Source organism: Mesoplodon densirostris, chromosome 3 (assembly GCF_025265405.1).
Source record: "Mesoplodon densirostris isolate mMesDen1 chromosome 3, mMesDen1 primary haplotype, whole genome shotgun sequence".
Lineage (NCBI taxonomy): Eukaryota > Metazoa > Chordata > Mammalia > Artiodactyla > Ziphiidae > Mesoplodon > Mesoplodon densirostris.
Genome location: NC_082663.1, coordinates 71,241,620 through 71,258,663, shown reverse-complemented (window position 1 = coordinate 71,258,663; position 17,044 = coordinate 71,241,620). Strand labels below are relative to the sequence as shown.

Here is a 17,044-nt window from a genome sequence, read left to right as displayed (position 1 = left end):
CTTGGTCTTTAAAATTCTTTTATCTTTTTCAACACACAATAATATATTGTCATTATTAAAGCCAGTTAATACAGGTAAACCAAAGTTCTCTTTGACCAAAACCTAAATTCCAGTTTCAACTGAGAGGTAACTTACAGTTGGTGTTTTACCTTTGCCAAGCTTTTCTCTGTGTATGTGTATATGAAATAATTTTTCTTTTCATTGTTTTCATATAAATTGTATAACATTTAACAGTATCAGTCTTTAACTTTTGCCAGTCTGGGTGCAAAAATAGTATCATGTTGGTATTTTAATTTGCATTTCCCCTAATACTTTGAAGCATTGATATTTCTGTGTTTAACAATCATTTGTGTTTCTTCTGTATTGCATAATTATAACCCGTGCCCAACTTTCTTGTGTTATTTTCTTGTAGTTCTTTTTATATACCCATCTTTCTATATATATATCATATAGCTATTTTCTTCTATTGTTTCTTTCACTTTGTTATTTAGGCACCTTGTCTTTTGCTTCACACTCTTACATCTGAACACCTTTCTTACCCTAAATTAATCAGTATTTTATTTTGCTTTTTGTTCAGCTGTAAAAGCAATTTACAATTGTTTGTGCCTGGTTTGAGGTAGAAATCACATGTATTAATTTTTGTTCAAATAAGTAACCTGTTGTGCCAGCCATTTAAAAATATTTCATGATTTTCTCTAGTTATTTTAAATACTCATTTATTACAGATTAAAGCCCTGTATATACTTTGTTGTTTTTTGCCTGTCTGCTCTGATCATTGATACTTGTAACTCTTTGCTGATACAGTCAGCCCTCCGTATGTGCAGATGCAGAGCACCAACTGTCCTGTTGCCATTTTATATAAAGGACTTGAGCATCCAAGGATTTTGGTATCCATGGGGGGTCCTGGAACCAGTCCCCCTCATACCAAGGGACAACTACCACACTTTTAATTACTTAGTTTACATCTATAGTGTGTGTTTTGATGTTAAGTGGGACGAGCTCCCCATGCTTTGTTCTTTTTCAGATTCTTTTGCTATTTTTGCAGCATCTTTCCCAGGTCAGAGTTTGACTTGATAAGCTCCATGAAATTTTTTTTAGAATTTGAATTAGAATTGCATTGAATTCAGAGGAATTTGAAAGATATTGTCTTCCTGTCCATAATTTTTCACCTCTTTCCCTTTATCCAGGCTTTGTTCTTCAATAGATGTATCTCATAGCCTTGCTAGCTTATAGATTCTGTTGCCAGTATAAGATTGCTTGTTGATGGTTGCTTAATTACAGGAAAAAGAGGAAAGGTTATGAAGATGATGATTATGTCTCAAAGAAATCCAAACATGAGGAGGTATGTTCTCCAAAGGTAAATTTTAAGTTATCATTGCTGTATATTCTGGTACAACCATAATGTTAAGATTTTACTGTTCCAGAGTGCAAGCATTATAGACAGAGGTGTTGGCTACTGGAAAGCTTTCATTTCTTTTTTTGCATCCTTTATGTACATTGTCCATTATTAGAGGAATTTGTCTCACTTCTGTCTTGGCCTGTTCTGAAGCAGTATAATAGTTACTTGATGAAGAATCCCTCCTAAGGTCATAGAAGGCAGTAGGGATATATTTTTTGATCTTCAAGGATTCTTCTCCTACCCTTGTTTAAAAAAAAATTGTACCTGGCAAGTCAGATAAAAATGAATAATCAGAAGCAGAAGTTCACAATTGTAACGTTTATTCCTGTCACTGGACTAGTCTGGTGAGACCATGCCATAGTATTATAAGGTTAAACTGCTACACATTTTCCTGGTTTATTTACCTGTTATAATCAGCATAGCGAAAGGAGAACATTTTCCTAAAGGGAGGCAAGGAGGCCAAAAGGTAAACAGTACTGGTTATGCTTCAGTATAATGTTATCCTTATAACATTTTCTTTCCTTCTTAGGAAGAATGGACTGACGATGACCTGGTAGATTCCCTCTAACCATCTGAAATTGATTTGTCAATGCTAACTAATCAACAGAAGGATGAAGCATATCTGGCATTTAACTTTAAAAACGAAGTAATGTGAAAGCATCAAAATATATGCAACTTTTCTATTTATGTTATTTAAAAGGTTTTCCTTTCAGGGTAGCTTTATGTGAAATAAAACATCTTCAAAGGAGCCAGAATAGCACCTGGTTTGGGTAATCTTGTGCCACCATGACTAATATCAAATCGATCTTTCTATGGTAGCCAAATTAAAGCTGTAATTTATTTGCCTATATTGTTTATACAGGATGTCATTAAGCAAACTTATCCTTTTCTGAAAAGGCACCACAAAAAACAAAACTTAGTAGTCAGTTTAAAAAGTGCTAAGGAATGTTGGCTACTATAGCATTCAGGTATTTAACTGTGATCTTATTCAGTTTCTAGAGCTGGAACCAAATTATGAAGGTCTGTCAGATTGTTTCTGGAAAATGGGGTTGAAGGAATTCTGAGAAACTCAATTGCCCTAAATCTAAGTAAGTTTTACAGATGCAAACCTCTCCTCAGTGTCAGTGCATCCCAGGATGTACTTTTCCATAAAGTGTAGGTACCATTTAATTACATTGCAGTATTTGAAGGTAGTATTTACTATATGCACATCCTTTAATAATTCTTTATATTTTAGGTTTGCGTTGTTTTAATTTCCTTCTCATTGAGGAATGAGGAATAAAATTCACGAAGTGTGATTTTATAAAAGTGGAGGGGAAGAAGCCAAAATTGACAGTCCTTCACTGCAGTCCTGGTGAAGCAGTGGTCCTGCCAGGCTCTAGACAGAAAGGCAAACTGTTTAGAATTTATCTTGTTTCTTTTTTAGGTCACTAAAGTTTGGCGTCAGAGCATGGTCCACATTTATCTCTGAAAATTTTCCTACCCAGCCCCTTTAAAAAAATGTTTCGAGGTTTCATTTCATCATTGACCAGCTAAGTTACTCCAAGGCCTACAAAGGTAAATGACAAGTTTCCTATTCCAGCTTAAGAGATAATAAGCATGTCATTAAAATAAAAAAAAAAAGTAGAGTGTCTTTAGGTTTGTGGGGTTTTTCTAGAAATAAAAGGCAGGAGAAGCAGTTCAGATTGAGAAATGACAGGTCAGTATGGTTAAAACTGAGATGTGAGTAGTGGGAGAGAACAAATTGCTGAGCACTAGAATCTAGACGTTTTTGCATATTGTTGAAATGTTTTCGGAGATGTCCATATCCCTTTTAGTCTATCCTGGAAGGAGACCAAATGGCATACTATATTGTCTAACTGAAAAGCAGAGGGGAAAATATGGAATTGGGTTGACATCAAGAAAAAGGAGCACCTGGTGTGTTTGTTAGTGTTTTGCTATCACTGTTCAACTGTGATTGCAGCTACTTCAGGGCTAGCTACCTATATATAAATAACAGCATTTAATACTTGCAGCTAACTGAGGGTTCACAAAATTTCTGCATAGTATAGTTTTAACACTTTATTGCTTCCAAAGTGTTGCTCTTAGAACCTAGGCCTTTAGAAAATTTTTTTTTTACTGGGGAAATGCTTTTCCCAGTACATCCCTGTCTGGCTCTCCTTGTAGGCCTTCTCTACCCTGCACAGTTATGGGAGGGAAGGAATCATTAACAAATACATAATGGAATCCTTCAAAAGGGGCCTTGCTCTGGTACTAAATTTGAACTGCCCCTAAAAGGAGGAAGAAAATGAAATTAAATGTTTAGCTGTATTTAGACAGAAGTAATCAGATATTTATGTATCCCTTGGTTTTATTTTAACTTAACCCTTGTGAATACTTCACAAAAATACACATACAGAAGCAAATAAAACTATACAGTCAGTCAAACTAAATATCCAGCAGATACAACAAGTAGTCAGAAGGGCAAAGATGGATAGCTGTTCAGTGGCTGATGAAATTGTTTGCATAATTTAAAAAATCAACTTGGAATTAATGAATACTTTCAATGAAAGCATTCTAGGGTTTTTAAACATATAAAAGTAATTGGTAATCTATAAAACGGTTGAATGGGTAACATGCGTTGATCAGTACACAGTGACCAATAATACTTATTGAATTCAAACTATTTACTGTTGTAAACATTTAACAAAAAAGCATTATGAGATCTAAATACAGTCTTTGACAATTCGAACAAAATAAGTGGTATGTTTAAAAAATAAAGCTGATGAGCAATAGATCCATTCTATATATTTTCTTTCAACAGTTCCAGCAAAGAGAAATAGCAGTTATTTTAAAAAAGTATACAGCAAAGATTGTTCCTATTGTAATGGTAAACTCTGGAAACTGTAAATACAAATAGTCATTGAACAGTCAAACGGTCATATTCCTAATTCAGGAAGAAGTAACAGTAAGAGCAGTCTGCAATCCAGTTATACTCAATTGTCAACAGAGAATGCTTTTTTTCATAGTTCTGTTTCCAAGAGACAGCAAAACTTTGGCAATTGAATGTATTGAAAATATATTTTCCAAGTTCAAGATACGGTCATAGCATTGTGTGAAAGGTGATCTGTACACCAAGGCTCAGAGGTTGGTAAAGATTCCATATGTGGAAAAAGTGCAAATATCCTGCACAGATAGCTTACAAAGCTGCTGGCGCAGTTACTCACCAGCAGAATCTCGAGTTTTGTTTGCATAGTTCACACATCACTGGAATGTGGAAAGGTGTGCTATTTTTTGGCAAGAGCAAAGGAGACATTATACTGATGTAAATTACCATGTTGGGCATGCTGAATCCATGCAGAACACTGCGGCGAAGGCTGCTACCTGACATCATTAGTTTTTGTATACTGGTTTTGTTTTTGCTGAAGCAGCTCTGTTATAGCCAGAAGCTTTTTCAGTACGTGCTAGACAAGGAAAAACAGTATGAAAATAATTAGTAAATAAATGAAAGCTTGGTCAGATCTCAGGGATGGGAACCTGGATTTGAAAAAAGCCATATAAACACAAAGGAATAAATAAAATAATACCATTCTACTCAAAAAAAAGCATAAAATTATAAGTATGTATCATTCAGCCCTTGACTATTTCTGGTCATATTATTTTGGTCGAGATAGAAGAGAATTTTTGTACACTAAAATAAATAGAAACTCATCTGTGTTTGGCATTCTCATACCTATTTAGGCCAGAACTCTCTCTAGAATAGAACACCTTACGGAAGAAAGATTTATCATTATAAATGACACATCTCAAGCCCTATAGGAGCACATGAGGGCAGTCAGGATACAGCCTAATAATTCTCCAATAAGATTTTTTTTTTTAATATTTAAAGCAGGTCAGTGTAGCACGAAGGCATTGTACATGCCAAGGGCATATAAGTAGGTCCATGGCACATATTCTGCATAAGTTTCTCAAGTGACTGGAACCTAAATGATCCATGCTGTTATCTAAACTCGAAAAACCTTGAGAATTTTAGAATCTCAGATTGAGGAGAACTCAGAATCACCACTCTCAATGTGTTAATCTCTTCTATAAGGTTCTTGCCAAATGGTTGGCCACTGTGGTGACCGTTCTTAGAAACTGCCATTTTTGATAAGCTCTTCTAAGGCCACACTACACAATTTCTGGATCTGGGGCTTGAAATATTTTTGCCAATCTTCCTGAGTAATTCTCATGTGTTTGACAGTTTGAAAATTACTTGGCCATGCACCGTGTATGTGACAGAAGAGACAGAAAAAGCCACATCACTACTGACTTATCATTAGCTCACTTACCATTTTCATACATGCCAGTGAAGTGCATGAACACCACCATTTTTCAGTAGAGTTCACATTAACTTAAAAGCAAGATTTGACATTTTGCAGTATCAGAAATACGTAATCTTAGTCTGGGCTCATTATTCCTGTTTGCTGAGATCTTTGTGGATTATGATTCAGATTCTTAAAAATTTAATATAATTAATAAGACTAATTCAGCTATTTATCACCTCCCAAAGAATCTTATGTTGACATTCTGCTTAAGTGTGAGGAACATCATTGTTAAAAAAGGTTGGCAAAAACCTACCTGCTGTGCACCACGCTCGTTACTGAGCGTTCGCAGTTCATCTGAATGGGCCACACAAATCTCATGCAATGCTGCTAAATCACGGGAAAGGTCAGTTCTAGAATGCTCTGTAGTGTCCGGAAGTTCAGGTACATTCTTTAAGGGAATCATAAAACTGCATTTAGAAATACAACTCTTTATAATCTCTTGTGAAAAGATCCTAACTGGTACAGTAGATAAAATTTAACACATAATATTCTCTTAAAATGCTCTTAGATTTTGTGACCTCAGTATTCACACCAAAACCAAGTTTCATTTTCTTCAACCACATGGCAGAACATTGTGCAATATTTTTTTTTAAACTGGAACATAAATAATGCAAGCATTAACTGCCAATCTGGATTAAATGCAACCTAAACTTAAAATTCCTCCACTCCTTCAGACTAAGTTTCATTATTAAACTGCTATAGTTTGTCCAAATTGATCAGCATATATAAGTAAGAGCTACATTACGAAAGCATTGATGAGAACCTTTCAGGCCTATAATTATCTGTGGACTCTGCCCAAAACACTTGCTAACGTGTGGAAATGATGTGTTAATTATGGTATCTTCAGATAAGGATCATAAATAAATTAGTGCCAATACAGTACTACCAACTTGTTATAGTAACTAAGTATTGATTTCATTTTGAGCACTGGAATAAAATTTAACACGAGTTTAGATCACCAGTAGTTTTAAACAAATCTATTCTTCTCCCTAATGGTGACAGTATTTGTTATACACTCCTAAAAACTGCAAACACTCAGTTTTCTATGGTATAAAAAAATAATTAGAATATAATTCATTTATTCAGTGAATGAAGGCTTCTAGAGATGGGATGAAAGACAACCATATTTGCCTTTAAAGAGTTTACAGCCTAGTAGAGAAGACATAGACTAGATGTAAACTGATCAGAGTTATATATATCAAAGGATATGCAGAGGATACTTAAGAAGCAGAACAAAAGGTATTATTTAGTTCAGGTTTAGGGCTCAGCAAAGCCTGCCTGAAGGAGACGTTTTAGGTGAGTCTTGAAAGATAAATTTGACTTATATAGGTGTAAAGCAGTGAAAGAGTATGAGGAGACTGGAAGAGTATTATAATATTGGAATTCTAAGTAATCTGAAAGGCTAGATTGTGTGGCATAACTAGGAAAGTGATAGAGAAAGCTGGACTGTAGACATGTGATTATGGAAAGTAAATGGAATCCTAATCTTGAATCTATACCTAGAAATGTGGCTTGAGATAAAACTAGCTAGCCTTAAATATTGGACAGTTTCATACAGCTCCTTAAATATCACTATAGTAAAAAAAAAAAAAAATTTAGTCATGGACCAACTATATTTTTTTGGTAATTGGAAATATTTATATTCTTCAAAACTTCCCAGGAGTTCACATATAGGAACATGATGGACATTTAGCATCTGCTCCTTTATTTCTCAATTTCATTATCAATATGGGTCAACACTGTAAATTTCTTATACCTGAAGCTGCAAACTAGGGGCCCACAGGCTGTCCTGACTGGTTTGACTGTACAGTGGTGTGGTGGTTGTTTACTTGTGCTTTTAAGTGAATCTGACTGTATTAAAGCAGAACATTCTCCTACCCTAGCATTCCCTAGTGCCATACACCTGGCTAAATTCACATCTCTTTTCTGGTTTCTATATATATGAACTGAATTGCTAATGAATTTATTTAGCTTTTAATTGATTCACTATCTGAAGATCTATAACAAGAAAATTTAACTTTACTAAGAAATCCAGGGTCTTAAAAATTATTTTAAAAATCCCATTCTTAATTTTATAATCACAACTTATTTATAAATGCCTAAGTAAGGCATATGTAGTCCCTCTGAATGAAGTTTAACACCAAATCCATGTATTTTATTCTTAGAAAAGCCACAGGAACATACATTCTCCAGTCCGTTTACTTATTCAACTGGCCAGAACTGTGGGTCATCCATCTTGTTTCAGATTCCACACAGTTGCAGCAAAGTTAAAGTAGCTAAAGCAGCAACAGAATGTCATAGTGGTGAGGTGGGACAAACTAAAAATTGACACAGGCAGTTCAAAAGCCACAGTCCTCTATTCTTGGTATAAATCATTCAGTGTAAGAATAAATTGTTATAATTATATCAAATGAAGTAATTTGTTTAGGAAGGTAGACAAAAATATGCAGCTTTTTTTTTTTTTAAGCTCTGGATAGAAAAGCTTTCTAAAGGTTGTTGCTTAAATGAGTTATACTCAGCTATATTAAGTTTAGATGTCAAAGTACTTGAAAAATTATATGCATACCCCAAGTTCATCTAAAAACATGATCATACGTTGTTTGTTACTTTTGATGAATGGATTGACACCTTCCATGTAAGGCTCCTAAAAATATAAAAATAAAAAGCTTACTATATATACATCAAAAACATTATCTCGTCCATAACAAAAACCATACATGTAGCAAAAATTCTTATAAATCAAATTATCAGTAGCAGCACATTATTCATAAGAATTAACTTAATCATACAATGACCATATTTTCCCTTCTAATATAAGCAAGCAGCTATTCTGAGGAATAGGAGTATGGAGTACTTTTAATGAACAAACATTCTGGATAAAAAAAGCACACATAGCCTAGCAAACACAATTTCTTATATGTAGGTCATTCAAAAATAATTAGTGAGAAACTATCAATATTTGCCAAGTACTCAGAGGTTATTAGAACCTAGCAGAGAATATAGGGAATTAAAATATAGTGTGGTAGGGACTGCAATAAAAAATTAGTACTCATAACCTGCCTCAGGGTTCAGATAGTTCAAAAGCTGAGTCATACTATAAACTGCTTCATTCTAAAATCTTAAACCGATTAGAAAATATGCTATGTTGTAAAACGGGAAAGGTTTAGTATTAATACACACTCTCTTAAAATCAGTAAGATGAGATAAGGACCTCAATAGTCGATTCCAAAGAAATAGACATGAAAAATCATACAGTTCTAAGAGTAATGAAATAATGATACAAAAAGTAACATGCTTATCAGATTGTCAAAAATAAAAAAGTAATACTAGTTGAGTTTTGGCAAGGCTGTGGGGAGCAAAATGTCTTCTTACTTAGTACTTTTACTCCAAAGTTCATTTAAGGAAATAACTGGACAAGTTTGAAAGGAAGTACATATAAGGATACTAATCTGTTAATATTAACAAAAGCAGATGACATAGTATTATCCCTACCAGAACATTAACAGTCATTATCTTTAGATAGTGGGATCACATATGGGTGTTTTAAAAACTCATCCGAATTTTAATATTTACAGAGAATGTTTATTGTGCAATACATAATAAAATTGATTGGGGTGCATTTAAAAATATGCTCATTTATATTTAAAAGTGGAAGAATCTGATTATACTGGAAATTATACTGAAAAAAATACCTTTCTATACTACTAGCTAAAATGGTGGTTTTTAAAATTCCACTATTAAAAAGTAAAATCTAAAAGCATCTAAAAATATGAACATATCAACAAAATCATAAATTATCTTTATGAAATATATCCACTGTTGAAAATTTACTTATGCCATATTATATGGTTTTATCGTGTCAAAGTTTCATTCATAAATGACATTTTAAAGTATCAAAATGTTTTTACCTTAGCTCCAAATTCCACAAGATTTGCTAAGTTCTGCACAGACTTAGCCACTAATATCAGTGTTCTTGCAGCAATAGGAGATGGGGAATCTATAAGAGAATTGGGTACAGCTAATGACACCAACTCCAAAGGTACCTCCAAGTGAACCATTATAAATTTAGCACTTTAATATTTCTTTACTGTTAAAAATACTAATATTCCTCCATTCAGAACTCAGTGTTTTTTGGAAAAAGTATGACCTGTATAATTCAAAAGAGCTTGATTTAAAGGGGGAAAAACTGAATACACTTATCAGTGCTCTTAGTTTGTGAAAAGGGTACTACAGGATATTTCAAAATACTTCAAAGCTTTATCTTATTGCTAAAAAGACTTGTTACTCCACATAACCTTCAGGACAATCCACAAAGCTAATTTCAACCCATCCAAGGTTAGCAATTTGCAATATGAGCAATTCCTCCTTGCTCCCAGCCTCCACTGACTCAAATAATTCACTTTAAAGCTCAATAACAAAGATAAAGTCTGGAATCTCTGCTTTATTTTGAGGAGAAAAACATGCAATTTACTAATTTTTAAAAAATATTTTAAAGGTTAATCAGGAAGCACTGCCCTATATAGATAATAGGATGTAAATGAAAAATATTTGTCTCTATTAATTTTAAGCTCTGAAACATAATTATTTAACAGTAAAAACCTATAGATAGTCTATCTGGCTGCCTGATTTTAGACTGTCTCGTTTTATCTGAAGTTGCTAAACTATAAATAATATTGCCTAGTGGTTCAGAGTCTAACATTCAGATAGATAAATCTCTCCAAAAGAATCCTAAACCCTTAATTCTTAGACCCATAGATTTAACCATTTTAGTAGCAGTTGAAGATAATTACAGAGATATGATGGCTATAAAGGTAAGATACTCCAAAAAATTTTAATACAATTTTGAGCTTCAAATTATTAAGACAAAAATACTTAAGATTCCTTCTGCTAATGATGGCTCATGATTACATTTGTAGTCACAAATATCATTCTTATCCTTTATTTGAAAAGTCTACAACATCTGAAAGTCAATCCATAATGGGCATTTGGGTAATAAGCAAAACTGAATCTGGTTTGTTGGAGTTTAAAATGCCAATTAACATTATATAGCTGGTGACAAGAAATCTCTACTGGGAAATCTCAAAGGGCTACTTTCTTCATAAGTGTTCACAGAGTACTACTGCAACTGCAGCTATAATTTTAAAATCCAACTTGCAATGGTAGTGACAGGGTCTAGCATGGGTTAAAAGCACACAGGAAGCTCTTCTTCCCAACTTGAAAAAGCCAACGTTGCAGGCTGGAAAAGTCATCATAAGAGTTTGAGACATAGGTAGGGATGGGAAAAAAATGATTTGTGTCTAATCATGCCATCTCAGGCTTCAAGTATTAGATGGAAAGAAAGGTTAAGAAACAAAATGGAAAGAAAAGGTAAAGTAGCAAAAGGACGAAGAAGGGGGTGCTTTGGAATGTTTTATACCAAGTCTTATAATTGGATTAAAAAAAAGATTTAAAAGAAAAAATGAGTAACCTTACTAAAGAGTATGAAACTATTTTTTAATTTCAAAATTTATTAAAAGCTTATTACCTGAGATGATATTAAACATCCGTGGGTTCAGGATGGCAGGACAGATAAGTCGAAGAAAAACAAAACCACTGAATGGGAGGGAAATTTTGTTTTTTTAGAAAACTACAATATGTGTTACATTAAAATAATATATATAAACAAAAATGTTAGTACCTGTAGAACCATGAACTTTGAACTAATGTAGGGAAGACAAAATATGCAACTTTATGAAAATAATAACCTAAAGTATCTTACTTTAAGAACATATAGTTGCTGCTTAAACATTATTCACTTTTCTCAAATTTAGATTTTTAGATTTACTTTAGGAATATTTAAGTTGTATCTGTAACATTTACTGTTTTGGCTACTATTTACTTATTCCAAGCTAGTAGTGCATTTTATACTTACTTTGAGGAAGGAGTGTCCTTAGGAACACTAAGAATTTCTGAAATACTGTAGGAGTACAAATAAACCCTTTTAATAGACACATAGTCCTGTAAGGTCCTAAAACTAACATTCTCTAACTTCTCTTTCTTTCTTTAAACAGAACAGCTCAGTAAAGTCTGTTATAAATGAAGTTGGTTATACTGATTTTGTTGAGTTACATAAAAATTAAGAATCCATTGTACTAGGGAAAAAGTGACTTCTTGATAAATGAAAATATGTACAAACAATGTTGAAAAGCTTTTAAGGCAATGAAGAAAAAGACATCAAGCTTTCTAAAGTTAAAAAAAAGAGTTCTCAAATAACAAAATATTAATAGCAAAACCAAAAATTAGTATAAAATCACATGGCTTAATAACAGTTGTCATATATGATTTTACCTGCTAATCTTACTCTGGGAACAAAGTACAAAGTAAAACTACAAGTGTATATAGCTATTCCTAGTCTGCTCCCTTCTTCAGTTACTGGTAGAGTTTATGTTTTTGTGTAGATAATATTTCTCTAATTTCCTCTTAAGAGGAATCCACACTAATAATTGACCTCACACCTGCCCTTGTAAAGACAAGCATTATTTCCAAGTTGATAAAATTCCTTTTAGAGATTAAAATAATTGACACAGTCTCTGTTCTCTATTAGAGTGAATTTAACCCAGCTTCTCAGCATTTACCTCCCAATGATGTTGTTTGCTAATTTTGGGGAGTCTTAGAAAAATTAATGTGTTGCTTCTCAAATAGCATTTATTCTTAATATACAATTATTAAGTCTTTAGATTTCTTTATAGCAGGTAATTTATGAAGAATCTTGCATAAATTTTGCTTGAAAACATTTTGATATCTTTGTCTTTGAATCTGAAATACAACCTAGCAACACCGAACCATAAAAGAATTTCAGTGTGCAAATCCACTTTCTGGGAATTTTTAGAGGTGATTTTAAATTTAAGAGGGATACTAGGTATCTACACATATATTTAAAAGCTTAACTAGGGATAGAAATCACCACCTGGGCCATAAATGCCCCTTAAAAGGCCCTATAGTATCAGATAATCCACATAGCAGAATTTCCAGCTATTTGCTTAACAAATATACTTGTTTGGAACTTACAAAAGTTTTCATTTACATCACACACAACTGTGCTTCAACATTATACGCTTATAATACGTTTCTGTTCCTCTCAATCACTACTAAAGCCAAGAAATACAGAATCTACAATTCTTAAACATTTATGTCATATCATTACTAACCAAGAGAGATTTTATCTGCAAAAAGAGTAGAAGGCTCTTTACAAGATTTAGGTTGGGGGCAGGATTAACACACATTTTCAAAACTAATTATATGATATTGGTGTCTTCAGTAGTTGCACAGTTTTTTTTAATAGTGTATAACATGAGGGGCAGCATATATTCTATATGATAAATTTTATTATTAGACTCCTGAATTCTCTGATGCTTTTGCACTAATTTCCTACTGTCTTGAATGGGTTGGGGTGTGCTTAACAAAAGCGTACAGGAGTGTTAAGGATATTAGATTGGGTCTTAGATGTTTTGCCTTTAGTTCTGCCTTAGCCACTAACTTTCTGTATAACCTTAAGGAAACAATTTAATCTCTACAGATCTGCTTCCTCATTGGAAAAGTTACCGAAATGACAACAAAGTCCCCCTATATAAGCTACAAAATGCTATGATTTGACAAAGCAATTCCTCCTAATTACTGCACAATGAACACACTGTAACAGCTTCAGAACTAAGTAGACTCTGGTTGGAGATTAGCCCTGAGTCACAAACTGTTACAAACCAATTAATTAATATCTAAACTGTTCAATTATTGCTTTTCGTTCTCAGCACAAATCAACCAGTCTTTCTTTCCTCCCATCAGTGAATGTTGAGGTTTTTAGAAAATGCAAAAAGGTAGCTTGCTAGCTAAGTAACTTCAAAACAAAAACAAAAACAAAAACACAAAGTAAGTTAAAGTTTAGGAGCTATCTGAATTCAGAAAATATTCAACAGGGCTCTGACATAAAAGTCAAAGAAAAAAGGTCTGGAATTGTATACTGTATACTGTTAGTCTCCACATTTTCACAATTACCCACTTGACTCTCAGTGCAGGCTATATGATTTAACAAAACAGTAAGTCTTACCTAACAACTCTTGTTCTCATGGTGGTATTTGTAGGCCACTTGTGCTGAACAGATTTCTGTAAACACCCATAAATATACCTCAGTGTCCTGCCAAGATAACACAACCATCTCAATACAGAAAGCAATTGAAAAATACTGATCTCGTTGCAGCCTAAAGCTTAATTTATGAAATACATGACATTTTTAAATGCAACTGGCCATTTTCCCCAAAAAAGTTCTCTGTTACAAGTAGTGATATTTAGCAAAGGATAAGGAAAACTTTAAAAAGTTTTCATCATCAATTCATTTAACCAGTTCTTTACATTTACTTTGGAAGAAATCCTACCATTTTTAGATTACTTGTGTATTAAAGAAAAGTATGAAAAAGTACTGGAATGAGGATATAGAGGAACTAATGAGTACAGGTTCCAGGGAGACAGATTTTAATGTAAGTTAACTTCTACCTGAATAAGCTAACACCGGAAGCCGCTAAGCAGACACTGAGTAATTATCTCGTGTACATTTTGAGCAAGATGTTCAACTACAGACTGGAGAGATACGTGTCTTTTATGACCTCCTCAAATCTGAGGTAAGCTTCTTTTCTTTCCCCAAGTTACTATATAAACCAGACATACTGGCCTGTATAAAAACATGATTTGTTTTATTTTAATGCAAATATTTCAGTTTGGTTTCTTCAAGTCACTCTTTTTCCTTAAACACAATTCATCGTGTAAAGATTAAAAACCCTAACTTCTTCAGAGTATAATAACATCAGGACAGTGGAAAAGCTTACACATGTTTTAGAAATACAAATTTTTTAAAATGCAAATATACAATTTCTTGTCAAATTAAAATTTCACCACTTACGGTGGAAGTATTTCTGAAGCCATGAATATTTTCTCCACAAGCTCTGAAAGTATGTTCAATAGGTGTGCTAAATTAGTGTTCACATCTTCATTTTTTTCTAACTTTGATGGACTTAACTAAGAGAAGGAATAAATCAATATAAATGCATCTTGGCAATGATAAATGCAAATGAATCAAGGTAATCAAGCAGTTGTTTTCAAGGTTCTCTATTTTTCCATTTTTCAAACTGTATTAGTCTTTTGGTGGTGGTGTGGGGCTAACTGGGGTTTGCTCTGTGGAACTCCTAATGGACTTATTACCATTAATTCCCATCTACTCAACTGAAGAGCAATGATTATTCAACAGTTTTCAGTTGCTTTGGGTTAATACCATTAATGAAGTTTTCTTTTATTCATTTACCACATTTTACCACAGATTTTTAGAGGCACATAAAACTGTATTAGACTTTATTTTAAATATAATATTCCCAACCAGAAAACAAAATCCCAGCTTCAGTGGCCACATGCACAAATATACTAGGAGTATTTAATTGGAAAGAAAGATCACTGTATATTATTATAAAACCTATCTTAAATCCATTTATTTGAGGAAAAAAGCTGATTAAAATTGAAAGGTTTTTCTGCATGAGATAAGACTTTTTAAATGACTAATAAAATACCAAATGCCTCAGAGGCAGCATCATGAACCCTTCTAAAAACTTTCCAGTAACTTCTAAAATCTAAGAATTCTTACCTAGAATTAATGGAGTAGATTTATCTATAGGAATCTAAATTCCCGAGCCTGGATTTAACATCCGGAGACTTTCTGCAGACTTGCTGCATTTCTGTATCCTTTACACTTATTAGACCAACTATGGTGTTAACCCCAGGTTTCAACACTAAATTATCCATTTCTTCCCCTTAAGTTAATTAGTAAAAATTGACAACTTGGTGCAGAATTAACAATTTGAGTGCTCCCAGTGTACATTATCAAAAGCAGTTCCTTTATTTTGTATCAGACATAAAAAATATATTTAATATCCTCCTTCTATAGTTGCTCTGCCTTCAAAATAAAATGATGGAATAGCCATATAAATGAGATTCTACTCCTTCTTAATGGTTTGTTATGAGTTTACACTGAAGCCTCAATAATCTAAAAGGATGTTTTTATTTGCTTTTGAGGGGGTTATCTTGTACTTCTGACCCTCCCACCACCACCCCTACTTCAAGAAAACCTTTGAGGAGAAACCTAGATGTTATTAGCAAGTGTCACATAGAACTTACACAACAGAAATCTCTAACAATAACTTCAATTTATGTTTGCACACTTTCTGAAAGTAGCATACACTTTTATCATTAGTACAGCAGGAGAAATGATAAAGTACTTTCATGTATTTCTGGTGCAATTCGAGGTTTTTAATCTCCAAATGAAGTACATCTTTTTAAAAAAGTCTGTTTTGCATAACATTTTTCTAAACGTTATTACAAAAGGTGTAACTGTTCTGATGAACAGTTTCAGACAGCTAATATATTTGCCTTGAAGTGCAGTTAGCTATAAAGCATTACCTATTAAAATATGCTCTTTGCTGCAATACTCACCTCGCAAGACTGCTTGCTTTCCATTATCTTTAAGATACAGTCTTTCAAAGCGTGATGAACAAATTGTGTAGCAGTGGCTTTCATATACTGCTCCATCAGGGTACTCGCAAGTGTTGTAGCTCGAAATAGGGTAGTGGCTTCATCTACATAAATATATAGATATTAAAAAATTATCTGTAAAGGATTGTACTGATGTGAACCAAATTGGAAATTAAATGAATTCATTTTTTCCTCAGATAATTACAGCTATTTAAGTAAGTATGTTTATTTGCATGTAGCATTAAATATTGATTATAATGACATCCTATATTCCTATAAACTTAACTCTTCAGAAGACTTTCTATTCCTTCACTTCATTAGATCATAAACAGGAGAAGGAATTAACACTGCCACATTATATGAACAAAGGCTCTGGATGGTTATATGACTTATCTAAGACTAAAGAGCCAAATAGTGACAAAACTAGGACTAGAATCCACCTTTGGTGTCCACTGAGCCCACACTTTGAAAAATCTGAGTTAATTTACAAACAAGAACGTAATGTAAAACCCCAGTATAAATTAACTTATTTGCCTAAAATATGGCTATTCGTGACTTTTAATAAAATCGTAAAAAAACACAAATATTGTCAGAAAAGACAATCTCAGTGTAAAATATGTACCACCACTTTATCTTTCTTGACAAATCTATATATTTTTTATATTTTCTATGATTAGGAGGAAATAGTTTTAGATTTTACAGTTTATTTGGGGAACCTAGAAGCAAGTACTGTTACTGAGTCAAAGGGCTGGTTTGA

General features: G+C 33.2%; 2 protein-coding genes across 6 annotated transcripts in view; one reads left to right on the top strand and one right to left on the bottom strand.

Annotated features, from left to right (window-relative positions):
- CCNH (cyclin H) overlaps positions 1–17,044 on the top strand; it is a 51,126-nt gene that overhangs the window by 22,834 nt on the left and 11,248 nt on the right. Inside the window, exons 8-10 of one of the 5 annotated variants that reach the window (XR_009531458.1) lie at positions 1,282–1,357; positions 1,929–2,487; positions 2,826–4,399. Coding sequence is in view for 3 of the 5 variants with exons in the window: in XM_060093130.1 (XP_059949113.1) it covers positions 1,282–1,357; positions 1,929–1,967 (115 nt within the window). In the remaining 2 variants the exon portion in view is untranslated. Of the gene's footprint in view, positions 1–1,281; positions 1,358–1,928; positions 4,428–17,044 lie in introns of those variants that run through there. The other 4 variants (XR_009531457.1, XM_060093130.1, XM_060093129.1 and 1 more) reach the window with 4 other exon arrangements.
- The window catches only part of RASA1 (RAS p21 protein activator 1), a 110,202-nt gene continuing 96,889 nt past the window's right edge, over positions 3,732–17,044 (bottom strand). Inside the window, exons 18-25 of the mRNA XM_060093133.1 lie at positions 16,249–16,391; positions 14,672–14,787; positions 13,826–13,912; positions 11,270–11,337; positions 9,654–9,742; positions 8,312–8,389; positions 5,999–6,133; positions 3,732–4,842 (exon numbers count right to left, since the gene is read on the bottom strand). Of these exons, the coding sequence (XP_059949116.1) occupies positions 4,759–4,842; positions 5,999–6,133; positions 8,312–8,389; positions 9,654–9,742; positions 11,270–11,337; positions 13,826–13,912; positions 14,672–14,787; positions 16,249–16,391 (800 nt within the window). The 3' untranslated portion in view covers positions 3,732–4,758. The remainder of the gene's footprint in view (positions 4,843–5,998; positions 6,134–8,311; positions 8,390–9,653; positions 9,743–11,269; positions 11,338–13,825; positions 13,913–14,671; positions 14,788–16,248; positions 16,392–17,044) is intronic.